Source organism: Ptychodera flava, chromosome 16 (genome assembly GCF_041260155.1).
Source record: "Ptychodera flava strain L36383 chromosome 16, AS_Pfla_20210202, whole genome shotgun sequence".
Lineage (NCBI taxonomy): Eukaryota > Metazoa > Hemichordata > Enteropneusta > Ptychoderidae > Ptychodera > Ptychodera flava.
Genome location: NC_091943.1, coordinates 26,644,901 through 26,670,401, shown reverse-complemented (window position 1 = coordinate 26,670,401; position 25,501 = coordinate 26,644,901). Strand labels below are relative to the sequence as shown.

Here is a 25,501-nt window from a genome sequence, read left to right as displayed (position 1 = left end):
AAGTGGAAAACTCACGGGCAAAAGTTTTAAATCGAGGGGAAGGTGCCAGTTGCGAAAAGCTTTCACATTTCGCTAAGAAATTAACGTTCTTCAAAATACCATGGGATAGTATATTTATTTGTAAATTGCCTATGAGTACATTTGCACAAAACTGACCAGTTAGTTATTCCCGCATACACATATGTGTATCTGTTACACTGCGTTTCCTATCGGATTCGATCTCGCAACCTGCAGCACAGGCGGCCCAGACAGTATTAAAAAGCTTACTGTTGAGTTTTTCTGAGTTTTCTCTATCAGTTCCTCTCCTTTTCGTCATGCTCTGACTATTCGTAGTAAATAAAATAAATGACTATATAGCCTAACCTAGCCTCTTGACTCTTTATTTATGGTACATCCCATTACAAGGACGTTTATCTCTCATATACACACATTTTGTAATTAATTAGTCAACACAACTAATTATGCTAATCCATGGACTTATTAGGGATTTTATGGGTTGGTCAACATCGCAAAAGATAGGAAAAGTTACTTACATTTACATCTCTATCTTTCAAATATTGACCAACACTTGATAAATCCAACTCAATAATAAGCCTTTTAATAGTGTCTGGGCCGTTTGTGCCTGTGGCTGTAGCATCTAATTACATAGTTATGACGTCAGCGATGAGAAACACTCGTCAGATAATATCAGTATGTATCGTGTATGAAAACATAATGGTTATCCTCTAACTTTCCAAAAAAATGGAGTACTTTTTATGTACCACATGTTTTATTGAACTTATCCTCCTTCATTTTATGATAAATGGAACATATTGCTACTATTTGCCACGGACCCTTTATCTCCGAAATTTTAATATTACAGGGACAAAGTCGGCCATCTTTTCATGAATTTTGTTTGATACGAGATACTATTTATATTGTTTGACATGTTGAAAGATACTGAATGAATGGGTGACCATGCATATATTCGACTCCGGTGTTAGACAAATTAAATGAAACCATCGCGAAAATGTATTAATGGTCATGACCATTAATTCATTCTCGTGTATCGTGTATAAAACTTGGGTCGAATATATAAATATATTGAATATATATATATATATATATATATATATATATATATATATATATATATATATATTACATACCGGCAGTGACAAAGATAGCTCTGACTGTGAAATAGCTGAAGAAAAGTTCGGGTCATGTGTCGCTCATGGCAGTGATATTACTGTACACAAGGTCAGGCCAGAGGGCAACACATGGGAGACCAGTGGACTTAAAAGTTATCAGGGAGTTTTGAATACTGGCACATGAGAATAATGAAATATTAAAGAAGAAAGAGGGTAATCAAATATTAAAGAAAATGATGGAGGTCACCATGCTTGATTTTCTGAATTTTCACATTCTCATTGTAAAAAACACAAAGGACAGCTTTGTACAATAAACACTCTAATTTAAATGAAAAATGTGTGACTAATAGAATTATTCTAATTTTACCAAACCAAAAATTTGGAGATTAAAACGTATAATTGATGGAAACGGAAAACAGGGTACGAACTGTGGCCTACCAATACTTTAAGCATAATCATGCGATATTACATAGGTACTGAAGATAATCTTTATTACCTTCATTGTGGCATGTTTTTCCTAAACAGGTCATTCCTCCATAAAATGTCATGCATACTTTACATGGTTAATACGCTCTGATACGTAGAGCCTATATGTGTGTAGCTCTCAACTTCCATGAAAGAGTTTACAAATTGTACAGCGTATAACAAAGTCTGCTGTCGGTGGTACCAAAAATGCTACAAGAATATTCGCTTTGATGTTTATCGTTGGTAATGAACAACTATTTATGAAAATATACCTACGCAGGGATTGAATTGCGATACGAAAAGCAATGTCGAAGGATTGGGACGGTCAAAATAAAAACATATGTCTAGTAAAGATCAAAGTCTCTTAACAGCTTGCGGCATGCTGATGACATTTTGAATATCACTGTAAAAGAAGGGTTGGACGCAATTTGATAGGATGACGTATGTCTCAGTACGCACTTCTTTATAGGATGGCAACAGATATACACTAAAGGAGTTGCAATGTAAGCTCTCTTTTCTTTTAATTACGAAGACCATAAACTCCGCACTACATACGGCTAGTTTACTAAAATCGGGTTCGAACTCACAACATACGGCATCCAGTCGCCCAGCGGAGAGGCAACAGACAGAACCGCTCGGCCATATCCCCACTCTCAAAAAAGAGTGGTTCAATAACCGGGCTAAGTTGTTACATTTCTGACTGCGACCGCTCCACACGTTGTAGAGTTCTAAAGCACTCACGCTCGTACACTCACTATCACACATTGCACACAAACTTTATCGAAGCAATACATACATCGCTTAAACTGGGCGAAAGACAGCTTCGGGGACAATTCTATACACCAACAGAGCTATCATTCGCACTATATTGACCGTTGTTATGGTGAAATATGATGCAATCAACATAGAAACAAACACCACATTTTTAGTTACGACAAATCGATACACTACTAGCAAACTCTACCCTTCAATCATCAATCGCGGGACTTTTTATTTTCAAATCCCCCTTTTTTAGGTTGCGCACAGTAATGCGTCTAGGATGCAGACGAAGTTAGGGATCGTGTAGATGCAGAATCAGTTTACATCAATACCCAACGTGACGTTATAAAGAGATAATGATGTGTGGGCGTATAATTTCATATGTCTGTGACACGAATGCTTGTGAGCCAAATGGTGGAGAATCCGCTCCAATCCGTTATTCCGCTTGGAACTTGCTCTCAAGGAGAACTTTAAAAGAAATTTATACAAAAAAAGGGTTAAATGACCTATTGAGCACTTTCTGAATTTCTTTATCAAACTATTTATTGTATAATTGTGTTGACTTCGTTCCCTTTTACTGTCAACCTGCTGCGCAGTTTTATTTATTACCTCTGAAAACTCGCAAAAACACACCGTCAGACCTAAATCATATTTATTTGGAGTTCTGCCCCTAGATTAGCAAAATTGACGACGACAAAAGTTATGATAATTACAGTATATAGGTACCTATTTTTAACACGCAGCTGACGCCCTACTCCGAATTTCGTATGATTATGCTGTGGTATACATATATGTATACCACTGTATTTAACACTACATACACGCCGTGTTTTTTAGTGTATCTGTCAAAGCATCTTTAAATAAGCCGATTACTTGATTTTAATTGATTACTGGAGTAAATGTTTAACAGACACAATAGAACACTAATAATCGTTGCAATATGAATTTGAATACATATTGGAAACCTTTACATGGGGCGATATAATTATCAATATGAATACTTGAAGTGAAGTATCTCTTTCAAAAATAATCGATATTAATTTTTTTTATTTATATCATAAACGTTACATGTAAAATAAATTGGACTTGTTTACCCTCGATTTCAGAGTTGAAACTTAATTGCAGGACAGTTGTTTGCATGTAATACTCAGGGATAATACAAACGGATCTGAAGCTGATATAATGCACCGCAAATAATTACCAATAGTTAGGTTAACATTAACTCTTTACGAAGGATATACCAATGTGATTGGTGCAAACACGACGACACTGAAGTGGTCCAAAACTTAAAAAAGCGGGCTTCACCCTCTTTGGAACAGGCATCATGTAATCTATGATTTACTGGAAAGTTTATAGACTCTCAAATAATAATAATCAGACATGCTATACATGAATTATCATCACTATCATGCAGTTGCAGTAAATTATGCAATAAATTAGCGACTAAAACATTTCGCCAGCGCTCCAGTCAAGCGTCAGTAATCACGTTTGAAGTAAATACTGCCGATTTCAACAACCTTGTAACACGTGTATCTTCACTCAATAACGTAGGATTGAGCTTCATTTGCACAGTTTCTGGTGGCATATCATCTTTACTTGGCACAAGATCTAAATTGCGGTACATCAGATAAATAGAGTAAGGCTGCGTTCACAAATAATGGTGAGGAACTAGAGAAATGGGGGTTTGAAAATTGTCAGGGTAGTAGAGGGGGACTTGAAAGTTTGCTGTGACACTATTTTGGTTCCCAATAATTTTTAACTTTTCCACATTCCATAGTTTGGTAGCTATCTCAATGAAAAATGAATTACATTTTGTTATGTCATCCGATGGTTCAAATGTCAGTAATAATTAAAAGAAATCTAGAACCATTTTGTCTCATTTCGTGACTTTTATTGCGAAAGAAATCTAAACTGTATGAATGCCATTGAATTTTCATAAGGAAATCAAGAAGTAGCAACTATTGACAATTTTTTTTATTATTTCTATGCAACTTATCAAATACAGTTTCTTGGTGTCTCCCTACAGTATGCCGAGACATACAATATTCAGTCTGTCATATGTCAACATTATTGGTCACAAGAGTCCAGACTGAAAGTTTTTGGTCAGCGATACAAATGCATAGTACACATGTACAGGCAGTGTATGCAAGCTGAATACTTGGCATGTCAACACGCTGTAAGGAGTAGAACAAGAACGAACAAAAATATTGTCAAAATTATCAAAGTTAATATAGCTACTGCCCTGCTATTACCTACGGGCAGTGTCACTGTCACTGCATACCGTCAGTGACAGTGGTAGAGGTAACTCTGACTCTGATGTAGTAGGACAAAGTTTAGGTCATTTGAGGCTCACGACAGTTAAACATACTTGTACACAAGATCATAGACAATGACAAAAAGGGACAATAGGTGTATAGGTTCACAAAAATTTTGCCGATGATACACAAAGAGAGTGCATCTCCTTGAAAGTCATGGTACAGTTTACTTCTATTCCTATATGGCTACCTGTATTTGTCATTTTAAAATGAATACATTGTCCGTAGAGTGCAATAAAAGATTTGAATGATCAGTAGGTATATTAAACTTGGATTTTGTAAATGTTTATTGTGTATCAACACCATTTTTGTACTTAATTTGTTTTTAAATCGTGTTGAAATGCTTTAAATTTATTCACACAGCCTGAGTATTAATATGTAGCAGTCTTAGGGTATATTGACATTTCGATGTGAGGATAAATGAAAAGCAATTGATTTGATAGCAAGCGTAAATAGCACATGTGTAAGCAATTGATTTGATAGCAAGCGTAAATAGCACATGTGTAAATTGTGTTGATAGGTTGCATATTTTAAGGGACAAAGTCGGCCATTTGTCATGAATTTTGTTTGATACAAGATACTACTTATATTGTTTGACATGTTGAAAGATACTGAATGAATTGGTGACCATTCATATATTCGACCCCGGTTTTAGACAACTTAAATGAAACCATCGCAAAAATGAATTGATGGTCATGACCATGAATTAATTTTCGTGATGGTTTCATGTATCGTGTCTAAAACCAGGGTCGAATATATGAATGGTCACCATTCATTCAGTATCTTTCAACATGCAAACAATATAAATAGTATCTCGTATTAAACAAAATTCACGAAAATGGCCGACTTTATCCCTTTAATATAAACAGCAAAAATACAGAAAAGTACCAAAATTGTACATTGTTTGCTCAGTGTGTATGATCAGAAAAATTGTAGCTATTGTTACACGTTTGTATCAGGAATTTTTGAATTTCCGTATATTAAAATAACCAAATATTAATTTAGAAAAAAGAGAGGGTCACCATGATTGACTTTCTACAAACGTATGATAAAAAGTCACAGTTTTTCACAAAATCACTCAAAATTAAAATATGAAAACCATTCATTTCAAGTTCATTCAGTGAATATAATGTTCACATTCTTATCGTACGATAACACAAAATTAAAACTTTGAACAGTAAATATTCTAATTAAATGAAAAAATTTGTTAATACGTTGAGCTTTTTGTTTTCACCAAATTTGCCAGAACATCCAAAAGTTTCCGAGATTAAAAGTATCATCTGATGGAATTTTTCAACCTTTCAGTATTTTCAATTTTGTAAAATGTTTATTAGTAGCAACAGGTCGTATATATCTGTACTTTTTATAAAAACATTATCTCTAGTGTATCACATGATCAGTTTTTTTCACTATTTGGCAAAGTGTAGCGGGAATTCACGATTTGCATCCTCATGATGTCATTTTTGGTGCTCTTCAGCGGGGTCTATTCAACAGACAAGATTTGAATTAACTTAAGTCGGCCATGACTGATGAATCCAAAAGTCCACTCATGCATTTAAAAATAAATTAATTTAAGAACTTGTCTTAGGAATATGGCTCTACAAACTGCTGACAACATTTCTATAACCACTACAGAATATCTATGTGTGCGTCAAATCAAGGTAGTGTCGAACATCTGCGAGCAGAGCTGCGTAATACATGTTTATTTTTTCTGTGCGTACACCCTTTATAAATATACAGCTATATGATAGTTGGGGGAACTTGAACAATTTTTATCATATAGAGGGGGATTTGATTTTTTGGGTGGATTTCGGGGGATATTGGGGGAGGGGATCTAAAAAAACATAAATTTCAATCGCGATTCCTCCAGCCCCCACCAGTATTTGTGAACGCAGCTTAAACCAATCAACCAAGCAAACCCGATACCAAAGTACAGATGTCGCTTTGCTGAAGTTTAGTTAAAATGCAATCATTTTCCTTGTGATTTCATGGACAAAATAACTGTAATGATACAACAATTTCAATGTATTCGAAGTTTTTACCGATGTGAATTCAGAGGATGAACACGACGCAGACAAATTGACATGGTTAATTTCCTTTATGTTAAAATAGTCAGTTGCATTAAATAATGTAATGGTTTCCCTCTTTTTTACAGCACACATGTAGGATTAATATGTCAATTATTTATCATTGCACTGCCCATGCTGTTTCCCATCGGTCGGTATGAACTAACTGTTGACATTTTCAAAACAGGGTTTTATTGCCATGACGAGCTAAGCGCCAACAAAGGCCGATGATGTCACACCAATCGAGATGGTTACTATGGAGTTAGGGGATTTTAAATTTTATTAAATACGGCTAGTTTTCAATCGGGATGGAACTCACAACATACGGCATCCCATCACCTAGCAGAGAGGCAACAGACACAACTGCTCGGCCAAATCCCCACTCTCAAAAAAGAGTAGTTCAATAACCGAGCTGCGTTGCTACATTTTTCTGTCTGCGACCCCTAAACACGTTGTAGAGATCATGAGGCATCACGCTTGTACACTCACTAACACACATCGCATACAAACTTTATCGAAGCAATGAATTATTAAATTTCTACCGTTTGCGTAATTACCGATAATTGTACATTTGTGTCAATCAAACGCGACATATCGCACCCATTTTTCACTTGCAATGTTATCTAAATATATGCATATGTATTGGAATACTAAACGTACCTATACTCTCGTAGTTGTAAATGATATTCAGGGTAACAGTAAATTTATTTTTTTTATTCGGACACGCGACGTAGCTGTCGATCCGAATTAAGGCAGTTTTTTTATTTGCAAGAAGCAGTGATTTCCCTCAATCAAACGTTCATCGATAATACTTTTTCTTAAAACAGCTAATTTCAAGTGAAAAACACTTGAACTTTCTATCGCTGATGATCAATTCAATATACAACATCGAACTAAAACCCGAAGGGCAAATCATGACTCAGTAAAAAAGGAGAGAAAAAACTAGTGTTAATTTAGCTAATGTACATACAACCAAAATTATATCCGGGCACAGCGAAAGCTGTGACCTTGTATGATTGAAAAATAAATTGGGGGTCATTATTTTACTACTTTTTCAAATAGGTGACCGATTTAATAACATCGGCGTTATATATTTCCCTCACTAATCTGCTAGGATTGAGAAATACTCCTTTTACCTTCGCCTTTTGGATTTTTTACAAAAGGTTATCTCACTGTTGCTGATTTCAATGGACATAGGGTGTGCTGTTATGAAGGGCAAGGTTGAAAATGTCGCAATGAGGAAGCTATAATATAATATAGTATAATATAATATAATATAATATAATATAATATAATATAATATAATATAATATAATATAATATAATATAATATAATATAATATAATATAATATAATATAATGTAGTTCAATAATAACACGCGCCAGCAAGGGCAAGATCACGATTTTGTTGCCCGCCAAAGGGATGGTGCTCATGACGGTAATATTTATGATGCCCGAGCCGAAGGCGAGGGTATCATCAATATTACCGTCATGAGCACCAGCCCGAGGGCAGGCAACAAATCGTGATCTTGCCCGTGATAGCGTGTGTTATTAATTTACACCGAACAAACACTTGTTTTCGAAAATTTACTCAGAATGCTGTCAAGTGTCGATCGAGACTCGCCACAGTGAAACGTTCTATTTGTTGCTGGTCGCAATGCTACATGAAGTTGACATCTAAAAACGAACACAGTGTTGTTCAAGCTTTTCTCGTTTAATGAACTAAACTTGGTCGTGTACTTCAGGTCGAGCTAATTTCTTGTGCCTTTCCAAAAGCAATTGCTTTACAGAAAATACCAAGCAAATGTACGCGACGATGTGGTACGCGCAGAAAGTACGCGCGGTATTCCAGAACGTGGTAGTGGGCTATATCACTGCACCTACAGGGCTATATCAGCGCACGCGACAGGGCTATATCACCTAAGCCATGTTCTATCACTTTTTGTTCTATATCACGTGAGTGAGGTTCAGCCAATCACGGTACCTGAATAATACGTGAGGTGTAATAATATAATATAATATAATATAATATAATATAATATAATATAATATAATATAATATAATATAATATAATATAATATAATATAATATAATATAATATAGTATAATATAATATAATATAATATAATACAATGTAATACAATAAAATGTAGAATAGTATAGTACAGTTAAGTACATAGAATAGTATAGTATATTATATTACCATGCCCTGCCCGTCGCATTTTGATTGGTCGAGCTGAACAACGTGACTGACCACAAATACACAGTAATGGTTTGTTTACATGCCCATGAATATGAATAATAACATTAACAACTCAAAGTATCGTAACTTTACAGCTCAAACGTAAATCATAATCAATCACAAAATAAAATGGAGCACTGGTAGGTCCAGTTGAGATACTTTTGTCTGAAAACATCTCCGGATTTGCCAATTTTTTACAGCGCGCGTGACAGTGCGTCGCGTAATGCTCAGTTTATGGGGCCCAGTTGTCGTTCGCTAATTAAATTTTCGGAAATTTTGACGGTTTTCTTAGGTTCGCTGATAATATAATGGAAATAACAGACTCCGCTCTGACCACTAACGTTTATTTTTTAGCGCGGGCTCGAGGAAAGCCAAACAAAAATTAACGGGCTCGGCAAGCCTCGCCCGTTAATTTGTGGCTTTCCTCTCGCCCTTGCCCACAAATAAACGTTAATGGTCAGCGCGTCGCCCGTTATTTTAATAGTTTAGTATAGTATTGTATAGTATAGTTAAGTATAAATTTAGTACACTTTAATATACTATTAATACTGAAATATATATCATTTCATATAACGTCATGCTATGTAACACAATATATTATATTACCATGCCCTCTCCATTGCGTTATAATTGGTCGAGCTGAATCACGTGACTGCCCACAAATACACAGTATAATGGTTTGTTTTCATGCCCGTGAAGGTGAATAATATCGTAAACATAGAAACTTTACAGATAAAACGAAAATTGTGGATTGTACAAAGATCATAATCAACCACAAAATAAAATGGAGCATTTGTTGGCCAAGTTTAGACGGTTTTTTTTCAAACAAATCTCCGGATTTGCAAAATTTTTGCAGGGCGCGCACTACTCACTGACAGATTCTGGGGCCCCGTTGTCGTTCGCACGGGAAATGTTCGTAAATTTTGACGGTTTTTCGGGTTCGTTTATAGTACAATTAAAATAAAAGACTCCGCGCTGACCATTAAAGTTTATTTATGGTCGAGGGCGAGAGGAAAGCCAAATGAACGGGCTCGGCAAGCCTCCTCCGTTAAATTTTGGCTTTCCTCTCGCCCTTGCCCATAAATAAACATTAATGGTCAGCGCGACGCCCGTTATTTTTGTAATAATAGTATTAAGTAACATATTATATATATATGAGCTAGAGAGAGAGAGATAGAGAGAGAGAAAGAAAGAGAGAGATTCGTCGAACGGTTTCTAACATAGTGTCTGTAAATTACTCGAGCAGTCCGACACGCTTCCTGAAATATATTTTGTCCATAGTTTTTTTGTGTTAGTGAAACCGTGGTGTGCGTAGTTTGTTGTGTGGATCAAACGGGGTGCATATTTTACAACCGGTTCCCAAGATACGGCAGCAACACAATGGCGTCAGTGAACAGATGGCGGCCACAGATAAGCCCCACTGCAATGCAAAACCATCGCGGATTTAATCGTCGTGAGTACATATATATAATAGGTTTGTGCGCAATACGTGCGTCCTGTCACTCCGCCGTAGCCGGGAAGAAGTCACGACGCTCAGCAGAAGGCAAACACTATACCATCGACAAGTGAAAACTAGGTACGCACCTCTCAGCTTTCAATTGTCCGTATTGTGGCATTGTAGTATTTTTTATTATTTCAAGGTAGAATGTACGCAGGCAAAAATTTTCTTCCTTCTCACTGTGATACATTCTTTCGCATTTTTTCCTGGGGATTGTGTACACAAATGTGAAAACAAGGCAAATTCATTGTTATACGTATTTTTTGTTCTACTACAGCTTACTGCCAGTAACTTAAAGCTCTAGTAGAACAATATCCACAATTATATCATACCAGTATATTGATGGCGCAAATACAGAGATCTGATTGGTCGAGACGCGAAAAGAACCGTAGTATATTGACGATATACCACGCCTGGCATATGCGCGAGCTCTCAGGTTGAGCAAAGATCCGTTTCGGACGTTCCATGCTAGAATTTCAATATACTGTTATGATATAATAGCAATAAATCACACCCAGCGACGGTATACCACTCGATTTTGACCAGTTCACTTCATATATGCACTTGCTGTCGCTCGTGCATATATGTCGTGAACTAGTCAAAATCTCGTGGTATACCATCGCTGGGTGTGCTTTATTGCTTAAATACTTATCCACTGGGTGATTATAGAGGAAGCATCATAAAATACTTTTGAAGGGATTTGCTTTCATTATTTTTGACTAATAAGGAAAATACGGTTAAATTATTCTTTACCAAATTATTAGCAATAGTTAAAAAATCAATTTCACTACTGTGTCATACCTTCACTGAAAGTTCTCGCTGCTAAGAGTCCGTTTTTAAGAGAAATCTTTAGAAATCAAAGCTTTGATCCACAAGAATCACTGTTTACCATACTTTCCACTTAACCGCATAACCGTTTCTAAAACGAAATAGGTTATTTACTCAATTAAAGACACATGGATATATTTATCCTTCGCCATCGTTGGACTTCTGTCATCACATTTGGTGCATATTTTTGATGATCAATTGCAAGTCTTGGCCACCATCATTTATTGATGGATTTTCAGCGAAACATAATGTTATCATTAAATAATCACTGTTATAGTGTATCTAAAATGTTACTATACGCTTTAATGCTCAAAAAATGAACGTTACCGATTGTGTATATTTTGATGTTTTGCGTAATGTTTCGTGTTAGACGGAGATTATATCATTCTTAAATTAGTTCCTCTCAAACATTGGGAAGAAATATTGCGTAGCAATCGTAACCTATATTTGGCTTCCGAAATGGCTACTTATCTCTGTATTATCCTATGAAATGTTTGCTGTATTCTTCTTTCCGTTTCAAAATGATCCGATGTCACTGTTATAGAAGTAAGTACGGGATTACTTAAGGTAGAACGCGCCTCGCGGACAAATATTCGGATTCTCAAATTTCTATAATTCTTTTCTGATCTACCACTTGTGAAGGCTCATTGCTAAACCTCTTGAAGAAAGAAAAACTTTCACCGTCTTAGTTTTTCCATGAACCAATGTTAACTTTTCCCAATAGAGTTAACACAGGTGTGGCGGCCATTTTGAATTCAAAATATCGCAAAATGTTGGGCGATTTGTTTCGCTAGTTCAAAACTTTGCACAGTGACCCCCAATTTTTATTGTTGATTTGGTAAGGGAATGACTGAAAGCTTCATTCAGGAATGTTTGAGCAAAATATTAAGTCTTTCACTTTCGAGGCGCATACTACCTTAATATGCCTTTTTCGCCGACAAAGGACGCTTTATCTTGATTTCATCGGAGAAATTGCGTGTTATCTGACTTTCATCTTATCAACTGACATTTTGTTGACTATTTAATGTTGTATTTTGGCTTTTTTTATGTCAAAGGCGGAGCAATGACTAAAATTGTATTGTTTGTGACCATAGCCATCAGCATCTTGGAATCCGCAGGACCGGGTTAGTAGACCATTAATATTATTGTAGTCTTGAGAAATAAGACTGTTTACTTGAAGCGAAAGTTTATTCTCAGTGGTGACATTATCAACGAAATTGCGTGGTCTTATCGATATTTCCGATTCAATATTTTATCTTACCCTATATACTATAGCAGTTAAAAACATTTTCCGGGATTACATTTAAACCTCGTTTCTCACACATTTGAGGCAAACCGTGTGCTCCATGTACCAATCAGTCTGAGCAAAGCTTCACGATTACCCTTGATAGAACATGACACAGTAAGGCATAAGTGTATATGTGAATCGAATAATCATTTCAGAACCAAAGAAATATAACCATGCGTGCGATAAAGTATCAAATGGCCGTGTTCTACAAAACTTAGAAGTAAAAATTAACGGGTGTCAACCTGCCTAAACAAACAATACTGGGGCAAATTAAACGAGTGGCCTAATTCTACCCTTGCATTTATACCGTTATGGTGTTCCCTTGCCAGCAATGGCAGCGTGCGGTCAAGATGAATTCCAATGCAACTCCGGTGAGTGCATTCCAGAGAGTTACGTCTGTGATCAGTGGCCAGACTGTCCTGGAGATGAACAAGAAGACGAAGAGGGCTGCGAAATTAGTAAGTGACGAAACAGTGTTTGCAGTTACAGGTCAGGAGCACCTAAGATATCATTGAAGAAAGCTTTAAGGCATAAATATCAATTGAATTGTAACAGCATGAACTTCACTTAGATGGAGACAATTTAGTCACCGGATATCAAATATACAAAAGTGCCGAACCTTGCTGGGTTTAACAATTGTATGCACTCGATGACATTGAATTTTGTGATTTCAGTTTTATTACCGATACCCCTTGAAGTATGTAATGCTACGTCGATAGCACTGTGTATAAGTTCAACTTGACACTAGTCTTGTCGTCCTGAGATTTGTAACCGACGGACGGTCACTCTTTCCTCTTTCAGGACCTTGTCGGTTTCCGGATTTAGAGTTTCAGTGCGACAATGGTGTTTGTATAATCGGTTATTTGAAATGTAACGGAAGTCCCGATTGCAAAAACGGCGAAGACGAAGTTTGTGGTAAGGTCAAACACCTTTGTACATTTTGCATTAATTTATTTGCCTGAAGCTAAAAATGTTTGCGCTTCTATTCAACGAAATCAAAACAAACAAACTGAGCTAAACACCCTTCGAAATTCTTTAGATGAAACTGTAGTTTGAATAGCACAAGAGATTGCATTTCTTATGATTACTCGCATTTCATCACACGAACCAGGAGAACTGTAGCCCTGGTGCAGGCTGGGCCGTGCGGTTTGGGCTTCTGTCGTGCGGCTCGCGCTATGCCCCATAGCGCACGGCCGCACGGCCCAGCCTCACCAGGGCTACAATTATTGCAGCTACAGAAGACTAATATGTTGGCCGACGGTGTAGGAAGTGTGGTGTACTGCTAATATTATTATTGTGTAATGATACGTTTCGCAAATTACTTGGTACAGGGTTCAACATTAGTGTATTACACGTGATCAATCATTTCGGTCCACCAGTGGAATGATGTCTCTGCTTTGGGAGGTTCGCATCCAAATTCAATGTTACGGTCGTTCATGAGTCTGCTTTTTCATAGTTGGTCCGAGCATATTGAAGCGAATGTCCGTGGGACTGCAGAACCTTTAATAGTTAACGTTCCCAGGCCGTTTACCGATGGCATATGCCAGCTCTTAGCAAGACCGGCCAAACCATCCAATATATACGCGACTGCCATTGCCAAATCTATCCTGCCCTCGTGTCAACTCTTTTTATGTCATGTCATCGATTCACACGTTAGGTGTATGCGTCATCAAAGGACAATGAGAACAATCTCAATTGCCAAGCGAGTTGGTATTCATACTCGTCGGTCAGGTTTTCCTTTCAGCAGTATTGTTAAAATGGCATTGTTAAATTCAAATTCTCTTTAATCAATTCTGTAGTCTGGTATTTCTGTAAGTATTTACATCCTTCGACTATCAAATATATGACACCCGCCTGTACTCTTGCTGATTTATTACAGGAACACGATGTAATGATTGCCGCGGGTGGCACACTATCCGGAAGTACTTTCCGCCTCGATGTGAGGATTATGGAAAGTATCCAAAAGAACCATGTAAGCTCAAGGTAAATATTGAGGCATAGTATGTAATTTAACTCCGCGCGCGACAAATGTGGCAAATTTTCTGGTATTTGTAAAGTTGCTTTATCCTAATATATGGGATGTACCTAATCACATTAAATGAGTGCTACATGTATGCATCCTGCGGTATGAATATTATATGTATTTACTTGCATACATATAAACGAGAGAGAGAGAGAGAGAGAGAGAGAGAGAGAGAGAGAGAGAGAGAGAGAGAGAGAGAGAGAGAGAGAGAGAGAGGGAGGGGGGGAGGATAGGAAGGGGAGGGAGAGAGTACTCTGATAACGATGCGCCATGTATATATCGGTTTGAACTGTGTACATGTAGTATCAATGATTTAAGAGTTAATTATTCCCACTTACCAACAGCAAAAGCTTCTTTCCAGCTTACCATTACATGCAAAGAATGACGCAGAAAATAACCTTTAAACAATGATCCTCATCATCCTCATCATCCTCGTGATGTGACATATGCCACAGTTTTTACTTTCACATTTGTTTTATTTGCCTCGTCCAAGCCCTATATCTCTCTTTGTGTCCGTCCGTCTCTGTTTACTTGCCTCTTTCTTTCTGCCCTGTATTTTGTGTTTTGTTTTGTCTCTCTGCCTTTATATCATTATCTATCTATCTATCTATCTATCTATATCAATCAATCAATCAATCTATCTATCTATCGATCTATCGATCTATCTATCTATCTATATCAATCAATCAATCAATCAATCAATCTATCTATCTATCTATCTATCTATCTATCTATCTATCTATCTATCTATCTATCTATCTATCTATCTATCTATCTATCTATCTATCTATCTATCTATCTATCTATCTATCTATCTATCTATCTATCTATCTATCTATCTATCTATGTATGGCTGTCAAGTTGTCTGTCTGTCACTTTCTCTGTCATTGACTGTCTATGTTTTCTCTCTACTATACGTAGGAAACATGTATTACCCGTTTGAAGCAGCGCAAAAACGGTAAAATAAAAGTATTTCTCGGCTGTGAAAAGAAGAAGGTAAGCTGTAAAAGCTATGCCATTTATCATCTAAAACTAGCTAGGTAAAAGCGCCAAAACACTTTGGGCTTCGGAAAATCATTACTTATTACAGCTGGCTATGTATTTTGTTGCTTTGACAAATGTAAATTATACTCGTACCATATTTAGGTATGATGCAAATCCACCTCTGACCTTACAGACAGCTGTATCCAAAAACTGATGGGTGTATACTTACATGCTAAGTACAGATCGCACGTTGAATTTTCGAATAAGGGGATACGTATATACAATTGTAATTTTATATTGCGGTTGTTATACTCGAATTCACGTCTTTAGTGTATCATTGTTGACACACTAAAGAATATGTTCATGCAAAAAAAATTGCGAGTCAATTACCGAATAAATTGATGATTAAAAACGTTTCATAATAATGCATGATGGGAAATGAAACTGTTCGATTCACTTGACATTGGAATACCTTTTACAAGTCTGTTGAAACTTACCACAAAATGTTCTTGTTTTTGTTTTTGTTTTTGTTTTTGTTTTCTTTCAAATGATTACAGCGGTGTAACAAACTGATGCAGGAGAACAAGCCGGGTTGCCGCGAAAGCCCAATCAAGGTAGACAGCGAGAAAGGGTGCACCTTCTGCTGCGAAAAAGATTATTGCAACGACTATCCAGAAAAGAAAAACGTCACCGCTTTGTAATTGATGAAACCGTCATGATGATATCAACATCGATCAAAGATCACGCCGTTGAAATATAACATCATCGAGAGCCTCTTTTCTGTCTGCTTGTTGTAGGAGTTGACTACATGAGTGCAGGTCTGTCCATTTGTAGAATTTGACTTGTTCAATCATTCTAATTTGTTTATAGTTTCCCTAAGGGTATGCCATGCGTAACCATGCTCTTGATCATAGGTGATTCAGTTATCAGGATTATACTTTTGTAAGAAGCGGGTTTTTCTTATAAATAGTAGCCTTCTTTTTCCTTTACATTTACAGCCAACTTGAAACTAAAGTATCGATTCGAAATATATGTAAATATCTTTCCCTGCTTATTTCTCCGCTGATTTCGTTTGCTGCAATAAAAAATAAAATCCATGCGACTACATGCTTCACTTGGCACTGCCTTTTCATTTATTAGAACGATTGGATATCCTGTTTTTCGTTCGTTGACATGATTTGAAGCTGCTTGACGACGAATCATTGTTGAACTACGGGACTGGTCATAGCAAAATTTGAATGAAACCGAATGATTTTACGAAGGGTGATGTCCTTGGGGAATTTAAACAGTCCTTTTGCACTGCTAGGTATAGGCCAAAAGTTCAGTGATGGCGGGAAGGGTAGGACCGGGGATCTTCAAATAAGGCCGTCTGCTTAACTTGACACGTTGCACATTATAACTGTGTATAATTTCGTGCATAAAAACCTGAAGCGGAGGAGCAGAGATTTTCAAGTTCAAAAAGTCACAGACATGCACATAACAAAAACCGTCTACTTAACGTCTTTCGAAATCTATTTATCTTTCTATGTCTGCTTGCCTGATTTCTGTACTTGCACTGTACCTGTCTGTCTGTCTGTCTGTCTGTCTGTCTGTCTGTCTGTCTGTCTGTCTGTCTGTCTGTCTGTCTCTCTCTCTCTCTCTCTCTCTCTCTCTCTCTCTCTCTCTCTCTGTCTCTCTCTCTCTCTCTCTCTCTCTCTCTCTCTCTCTCTCTCTCTCTCTCTCTCTCTCTCTCTCTCTCTCTCTCTCTCTCTCTGCCCCGGAAGCCCCGCCACCGATGTATCAACTAACTAATCGTAACTGTTTAAATTGAGTCCAATAACTAAATTATTATTTTCTCCGACATTACATTAGCTTACGACCCTGTTTTCACACGTATGAGTAACGTCATAACAAAAACACGACTTAAATTGCGTTGACGAGCGGTTGCAAAGGATGTCGAGCTTCGAGATTTGCTAATCCTCAGCGTTTTTCAACATCCGCTGTAACTAGGCTGCGGCACGTACAGAAAATTCATTCCATTGAAGACAGCCATCAGCTATTTTAGTCTTCCTTCATGTAGATGCTCCATGCGTTCAAATTATTTTTGGCCCACTTTAGAGCAGATAACTCAAAATGTAATAAACAGATATGGAAGAGTTTGAAAACCTAATGTGTGAGAGAGTGAGACCAACTTCGATGAAAATTCTAATTGCTTTGCTTCTAGCATAATGAGGAAAGTTGATCGTAACGGTTATCATATCTATAGTTCATGTCATGAAAATGATGAGTCAAATTCACGAAGAAGGATTACGTTGGCATTCTCTTCAAAGTGAATGAAATACAAATACTAGATGAAGTTCTTCAACATAACGTGGCTATAATGTTTGAGATTTCACAGTATACATATGAAAACAAAGGATGGCTTGTTTCCTGAAATTAAGGAGAAACATATTCTATACTTTATCAATTTATTGTCTTTTACTAAAATTGAAATTTCTGCCTTAATAATATACCTTTGACGACTCACAGAAACAACGTTTTGTGTTGTCGAGCAAACGTGTTGTAACTTAACTGCGTATATAGGTGGACCAACAACATTTTCCGGATAATATTTCCTTGTTTGTTTTTTTTGAAATCAGCTAGTTCAACAGTCTTTCCACTTTTGCATTTTTCGGATTTTGTTCGAAGAAAGACAACGAAAATTGACTGCAATGTCACCGTGAATGTTATATTTTATCAAGCAGATACACAATCTTAATGTATTGATTAATTGGATGTTAATTCAGTTGAAGAAATGCCAACGAAGAGAACGAAAATTTCTCTGCAAAGTTTTTTAAAATTCTGTAATTTTCCGACAATAAAAATTAATAAATATTTCTAGGTAATTTGCCTCTTTCTGAAATATGATGAGAAAATGGATACCTTTTTATTGCAAAAGCTTCGCACTTTGACATGACTGCCAATCTTGTATACAGTTCCATGTATACCCTGAACACGATCGGAATAATTGGGATAATATTGGATCTTCATGGTTTTTGAATTTCTCAAAAGTTTAGGTGCCGTCACAATACGCAATATTACAAATTACAATTGAATGTTGCAATATTACAAATTACTCATAAAACAGGTGTAAAACTTAAAAGAGAAAAAGCAGATGAACTTACATTTTCAGATTAAACTGACATTTCTTTACCATCCAATTAGCCCAAATTAGTTCCAATAATGTTCTTGGCTTCAAAAGGAAATATGTTTCTTGCATAAGTTGAGGTTAAGGTAGTTTGCGCCTCGAAAATGAAAGACTTAAACTTTTGTTCAAAATTTCCTCAGGGAATCTTTTAACCGTTCTCTTTCAAAATTAAGAATAAAAATCGGGGTCAGCCTGCAAATTTTGGTACTAGAGAAACAAATAACCCAAGATTTGCCGATATTTAAAATTCAAAATGGCCGCCATCCCCACGGAGAAAAACAAAATTTTCGAATTTCGAAAAACTTAGCCTGGTGAAAAGTTTTTCTTACACAAAGAGCTTTAAAATGAGACATCACAAGTGGTATATCAGAAAGGAAATTGTAAAAGTTTGAGAGTCCGAATATCTGTTCCCGAGGCGCGTTCTACCTTAACAGATTCAGTACGAACGTTTTCCCCTCTTTTTTGTGATATGCTAAGTAAAAGTAGCGTTAATGACCATAATGATTTATTGACAGCACTTTTTAGTTTTGCCTGAACTGCCTGTTGGAAAAAATGTCGTTTATATGGTTGCATAAAACACGGTGACTCAGAGAGTAACACTTTACTTCAAAAAAGGAGCCGCCGATTTACATTCGAATGTAAACAAACACCCTGGCGAAAACGTAAGCGACAATAAATGCATTGAACTCTATGTTTGACCCCGTTGGACTCCCAGGGTGCATGAGTGAGCCTGAGCGGAGACGCTTACACTGCAATTTTGGACGGGCATAATGGTCGCTGAACTGAATTTCAACAACCCAACCGTTGTGGCATTAGCCAGGTATGGCGCTTTGGTTGTCGGCAAGATGCTGTTTCTGTTGCTGCTGACGTCATTTTTTAGAGTCACGAGAAAGGTAAGGAAACACAAGGAAGCCATTAATTACCAAACGAGCAACTCCCTATGGATTGGTAGTTTGGTATTGATCTATAGGAGGAGGGGTATTGAAAACTTGGCGATGGTAGCGGTTTTGTGCTGTAACACTTTTAAAAAAGATGTGGTGTTTTGATGACTGAAAATGTTAGTTTCAGAAATATAGGAACGCTGTATTAAGTAAATGGAGACACTGAAATGAAAGACGGTTAAATTTGTATTACATGGCGGGCAGTTGTATTACTTCCTGCTTCTGTCAAACCAGAAAGGAGTTTCCTACGTCTGAACGACCGAACCAAATCCATCAATCCACACTCGACTGAGAAAACTTCGGGAAAATTTGCATTGCATTGCAGTGGACCTGAATAGAGAGGAGCAGGGGTGGTTATTCCCTTAAGCCATAGTTTGCCGCTACAATGACCTATACCTCCAACTGAACTTTACCCTTGAAACGCTGACCATCGGACAAAGTCCATCCGAGGTCAAATTTTATACTTGAAGCAAAACATTCATGCTTCAATTAAAATTTTGAGACTGAAGACCTAAGGCTTTCCAAACTTGCATAGGAAGATTAATCATCAAATGTAGCTAGAAGGAAATAGCTATTTGAAGATCTTTAAAATTCGACCTTGAAGTCTTCAATCGTATGTCGAGCAGCAGCCATTTCTCCGATCGTTGTGTCGTCACAAACATGGTGGACAGAGCAACCAAAAAGCGTATTATTAAAGAAATAGCAAAATCGCCATCGCTCGTTCCCCGTAGGTTTTGCTGCACCAACCGTGGGACCGTACCGCATAGCCTTATCGCTTGGATATCTCACCTGCAAGAGTTTCAACGAGTAAATGTGAAATGTTAAGTAGCAGCTTAGGGAGCCGTCATTATTTACGGCCTGGGGTGGGGTCGGAGAAATTTCATCAGAGACCCCGAAATTTCGAGAAACCCACCTGCCAACCATGATGAATTTGAGTAACTCCCCCTCTCTAACTCACAAATTTTGACTGAAACCCCCCCCCTCCCGACTTAGAAAAGTTCAATGTCCATGTATATGTACATTTACAAAATACTGCAATAGTAAAGACCTTTCAAATCCTGATGTACCCTGCTAGATAATCATCGGTTATCTCATGAGGGTTGAAAAAGGTGAAACTATCAACTTAAGTCACAACAAAATACAGATATAAAAGCTCACGCTGTAACCAGTATCCGACGATATACATGTAGTATATTGTTCGATTGGTATCATGACAGGGTTTTCACTAGGATATCTGATTTGGAAGAATTTAAAAGTAATGGGGAGAACACGCGAGAGGCTGGGGGAAGATGTCAGGGGGGCTTTCGAGGAGAACACGCGAGAGGCTGAGAGGAAGGTGTCAGAGGGGGCTGTCGGGGAGAACACGCGAGAGGCTGAGGGGAAGGTGTCAGAGGGGGCTGTCCCCTATCTTGCCTGTAAAATTTTGAGAAATTGATGTGTGCAAGGGCGCAGTCTGGTGTAATCTGCGATGTGTTTTTTGTAAAACTGTCAGAGCATACCAAAGCGGAGGGCATGGGATAGGGTCCCCCCTCACGTATCGAACATTTTGAGAAATTGATGTGTGTAATGGTGCAATCTGAGAGGTCTATCAATTTATTTTGCACTCAGTAAAACTGATTGAAAATGACATTGAACACTGATATTTTTATTACATTTTTTGCGTGATCAGTGTTTTAGTTACAATATTAAACCAAACAATGACAATGCAGTTTGTAAAAACAGTTATCAGGTTGCCATAGATTGAAGACCAAAGAATATGCAGGAATAGAAAATCAGTGACCTTCTTGTGTCATTTCTCAAGCTGCCAGCGTCTATATTCATTAGACCAAGCACAAGTTCAGTTTGTGATCGAATTTATGCGGCTTTCCTGTGGCGAAACTTTTAGTCTTATGCACCAGGTGTTGCTATTTAAAATGTCCAAAGTTGAAACTTGATGACAGATCTCGATCAGTCTCTCCCGCGCCTTCAAAACATTCCCTGTGCGTACTTGAGTCTTATTTGTGATTGTGTTTCTGACTCATGTAGCTATCTTTGTCTCTTTCGGTGTGTCACTCAGTCTTTCTAGCTCTCGATCTGTCTCCTTATTGTTCCTCCCGACGGTCTGTTGCAATATTCTCTCTCTCTCTCTCTCTCTCTCTCTCTCTCTCTCTCTCTCTCTCTCTCTCTCTCTCTCTAGGTTTTTTCATGTCCCGAAGACGCTAGATCCTCATACCTAGGAAATGCAAAAACTGAGGACCAAGTCAAGAAAATGTTGATCAAAGATGATATGATAGAACGTGTTCGCAGGTACGATAGTATAAGCATTGTAACAACGCAGACAATTAAGAAAACAATAGAGGAATGTTACAATACAAATCTTTAAAAATTTAATGAGGAATATAACATTTATTGTACTATAAACAGGGACTTTCACAAAAAATCTGCTGAAAAATTCTCTACACTCTTTGTGAACAATACTGTGTTTGTAGAAACATGGGGTATGGAGGACGTTTACATTTTCAATCCCTTAATAATTCAACATGAACACGTAACTATTCAAAAGGGTTACCGGTTCAATTACTAGTATCACATGTATGGCAACGATGCGTAGTATTAAAGAGATCTCAACTCTTCATGCATTTAAAGTTTCCTCCGAGAAAACTATGCGCATAGAACAAGAATATAATTTGTGACATGCCATGCTTTTGAGGTTTATTAGTTTGAGTGTGTCCAAAACTTATGTTGTCTCTTGGTGGTGCCTTCGTTCCTGTGTTTTATCGACATCCGTACACTGAAGCCATGTTTTTAAAGAATATTTATTGGCTCTTTTCTCGTATGATCTATTTTCATATATTAAGGCATTATGAATGAGGCGATACATATGTTGCATTCGTATCATCTCTATATTTGTGATATATTATTATATTATTACCGGAGCAGTATATCTAATGCATAAATCACCAATATGTTAAAGGTAACGGTCGAATTGGTAATTGCTTCAACGTTGTGAGGGAAATTATAGGTACGAAGTTAAAGATGGGTAACGCTGTAACATAAGTTGTAAAATTGGCGCTTGAAAACCAAACCAGAAAAAAAGATGAGTCTTATTTTCAATATGGTCTGAATGTTCATGGAATTGAAAGTCAATCAAACCCGGTTGACCCTATCGGTACGGTGTGTGGCCAAACCAATAAACAAACAACATTTTACCTTTTGCACTTTGTTGACTATGGTTGGCTACTTGTGATTTATATTTGCATTCTTGAGGTTGATACATTGCACCATTTTAGCTAAATGACAGAGTAACCGATATTACTGTATCAATATTAATGAGACAGTATTCGACAATGGTCAGGGCACAAAGCAGTTTCGCAAATCCTGTAACATTTCGGCTGTTAGATAAGCTGCTTCTGCTGGTGAACCACATATCGAGAGGGGGGACACCGTATGACTTCTTCCGCGCAAACACTGGAGTGATATCAAAGTTTGCTCTCACTTCCTCAACAGATGTGTGCTGAACGACATGGAAAACATAATTCCTTTCCTGCTTTTGGCGCCGCTGTACATCCTGACCGGCCCAGCTGACAGCACTGCATTGCTGCTCTTTCAAATATTTGTCGGTAGCCGCTTCGTTCATACCATCACATATTTGTTCGGGATGCAGCCCTTCAGAGCCTTGGCCTTCACCGCTGGATTATGTGTAAATTTCTATTTCGTTTTCCACATCTTCCGGAACAGTCACTTTTAGGTATCGGTCATGATGTGAAACTTCAATAAAAGCTAAAATAAAAGCCTTTTTTTGCGTGAACCAAACCGTACTTTCGCAATTTTTTATCCCTTCAACATCACAAACTTCAGTTTCGCTTCACTGTCACAAAATTAAATCCAATACATCGCTGACGTGGTTTTAGCGACACACAAAAGAAACGGATGAAAGGTTACGTCCATCTGGAAAACAGTGGGCCCAGAAGGGAAAGTGAATTCGCCAACATTTGGGTAGGGAAAGTACATGGTTGAATGAGCTTTGCATTTCAGCGTTACAAGGGAGGTAATTTATTTTGTCCCCAAAGTTCGGAATCGGATTGATATAATTAGGGGCAAATGATTTAAAAGAGGTGTCTAAAACTGCATAATTTTCTCCTTTTAACCCCACTTAGCTTGTTCACTTTGCTTGTCACCTGGTTATCTTGTTTTCCTGTCTTTGCCCTTTCATTTTTGCGATGAAAAATTGTCAGATGATGCCCTGTTGTTTCATGATGTCGAGGGTTAGCTAATGTGTTTGGTCGAAGCATCTGTCAATCATGCTCTCTTCGTCCCTACAATGTGTACCAGCTGACTTAAATCCTCAGACCATCTCCAAATCACTCGACGCATAATAACCAAGCAAGCAAAGGACCCTAAAACGATTGAGCTAACATGGTATTTCATTTATGGTATGGTATATCATACAGCAACGACCAGATTTCTGGGAAACCCGTGTCTTGCACTTCTTGATTTACTGTTTCCTTTTCAATTGCCCACCAATTCCTTAACTTGGTGAATGAAGCATTAACACACATATTGCCATATTTTATAGATATAATGCACCTCAGGGAGAGATATTCGGACCCTAAAACTGTTACAATACTTTTAAGTCTACCGCATTGTGAAGCTCATGGAATAACTTAAGTTTTGATAAGCATATTCGAAAACCTTATTTCCCCCCAAATTGTTTATGTGCACATCAACAGAACACTGTCTTCATATTTTGTCATTACAGGCAGATTTTAGCTTCTGAAAGATAATTACAGTGGATTTTGAAGGATTCGTTCTGTTTATAGTTTCTCTAAGGCTCCACCATGCGTTATCGTGCTCGTGGTCATCGCTGCTTGAGTTTTCTGTAAAATCCTACTGTGAAAAGAAAAGTTTGTCAAGTACGAAGACTTGTCCTTTTGCTTTATGTGTACAGCCATCTTAGAGATAAATTCCTCGTAGTTATCTTTCTCTTCATGTCGCCTTGCGTATTTCTTTTGCTGCAATATAAAATGAAATCATCGGATTGCGTAATTGACAAGCATTTGATTAGAAAAATTTGAAACCGGTTTTTGGTTCATTAGACAGTATTTTCAAGTAGCCTGCTGATGAATTATTATAGAAATATGAGTGAAAGCGAAGGATATTCTAAGAACGATGTCCTTGGGAAATTTAATTTGTCTGTCTGTCTGTCTGTCTGTCTGTCTGTCTGTCTGTCTGTCTGTCTGTCTGTCTCTCTCTCTCTCTCTCTCTCTCTCTCTCTCTCTCTCTCTCTCTCTCTCAGTAAGTCCCGCAGCTGTTTTACCTACCAATCGTACACGTTTAAAATATGGCAATAACTAAATTGATTTACTCTCCGAGATTACATAACCTTCGACCCCGTAATTTACACCTACGAGTAATAAATACTGATATAAACTAGACAAAATGCGCGATTCATTACGTTAACAAGCTGTTACAATAAAATCGGGCTTCCACATTTGCCAAAGCATGACAACTTATTGATCGGCAAACGCGGCTGTAACTAGGGTGAGTAACGCTTAGGAAAAACTGCATTTAATTGGAGAACAGCGATATCAGCATTTCACTAAAGTAGAGAAACACCCTCATTACTCTATTCTATGTTGTCTCTCTACAGTTTTCTTGTCTTATGGTAACAATTGTTGATAAAATATTAACCTTATCTTATCTATCTGTCTGTACGTGGCTAAAAGCGTCATTTTCTCATGTAAAGTTGCCAATTTTGTTTCCAGATAACTTTTCGACTGTGACCTTAAAGGGAAATGTGTTTCATGAAGAATATG

The 25,501-nt window shown here is 37.4% G+C and overlaps 2 protein-coding genes across 3 annotated transcripts; both read left to right on the top strand.

Annotated features, from left to right (window-relative positions):
• The first annotated feature begins 10,452 nt into the window (after positions 1–10,452).
• On the top strand, positions 10,453–16,713 carry LOC139114992 (very low-density lipoprotein receptor-like). Of its 2 annotated transcripts, none has more exons than XM_070676899.1 (7): positions 10,453–10,554; positions 12,360–12,428; positions 12,922–13,050; positions 13,394–13,507; positions 14,472–14,575; positions 15,537–15,611; positions 16,157–16,713. In XM_070676899.1, exons 2-7 carry the CDS (start codon positions 12,368–12,370, stop codon positions 16,298–16,300), a joined length of 627 nt encoding a protein of 208 aa, XP_070533000.1. In that variant the 5' UTR covers positions 10,453–10,554; positions 12,360–12,367; the 3' UTR covers positions 16,301–16,713. The 2 variants fall into 2 exon arrangements, with proteins under 2 accessions (XP_070533000.1, XP_070533001.1); XM_070676900.1 differs by having other exon boundaries at positions 10,467–10,543.
• A 2,758-nt stretch (positions 16,714–19,471) lies between these two features.
• Positions 19,472–23,485, top strand: LOC139114440 (microsomal glutathione S-transferase 1-like). The gene is made up of 3 exons (XM_070676182.1): positions 19,472–19,658; positions 21,883–21,992; positions 23,193–23,485. The coding sequence occupies exons 1-3, from the start codon at positions 19,536–19,538 to the stop codon at positions 23,431–23,433; spliced, it is 474 nt and encodes a 157-aa protein (XP_070532283.1). The 5' UTR covers positions 19,472–19,535; the 3' UTR covers positions 23,434–23,485.
• Positions 23,486–25,501: the final 2,016 nt, after the last annotated feature.

Excerpts from the sequence above, each read along its gene's own strand:
- LOC139114992 (XM_070676899.1), top strand. The coding sequence starts at position 12,368 with ATGACTAAAATTGTATTGTTTGTGACCATAGCCATCAGCATCTTGGAA. Across the intron at positions 12,429-12,921 it reads CTTGGAATCCGCAGGACCGG|CAATGGCAGCGTGCGGTCAA; the intron begins GTTAGTAGACCA and ends TTCCCTTGCCAG. Across the intron at positions 13,508-14,471 it reads CGGCGAAGACGAAGTTTGTG|GAACACGATGTAATGATTGC; the intron begins GTAAGGTCAAAC and ends GATTTATTACAG.
- LOC139114440 (XM_070676182.1), top strand. The coding sequence starts at position 19,536 with ATGGTCGCTGAACTGAATTTCAACAACCCAACCGTTGTGGCATTAGCC. Across the intron at positions 19,659-21,882 it reads TTTTTAGAGTCACGAGAAAG|GTTTTTTCATGTCCCGAAGA; the intron begins GTAAGGAAACAC and ends CTCTCTCTCTAG. Across the intron at positions 21,993-23,192 it reads ATGATAGAACGTGTTCGCAG|ATGTGTGCTGAACGACATGG; the intron begins GTACGATAGTAT and ends CTTCCTCAACAG.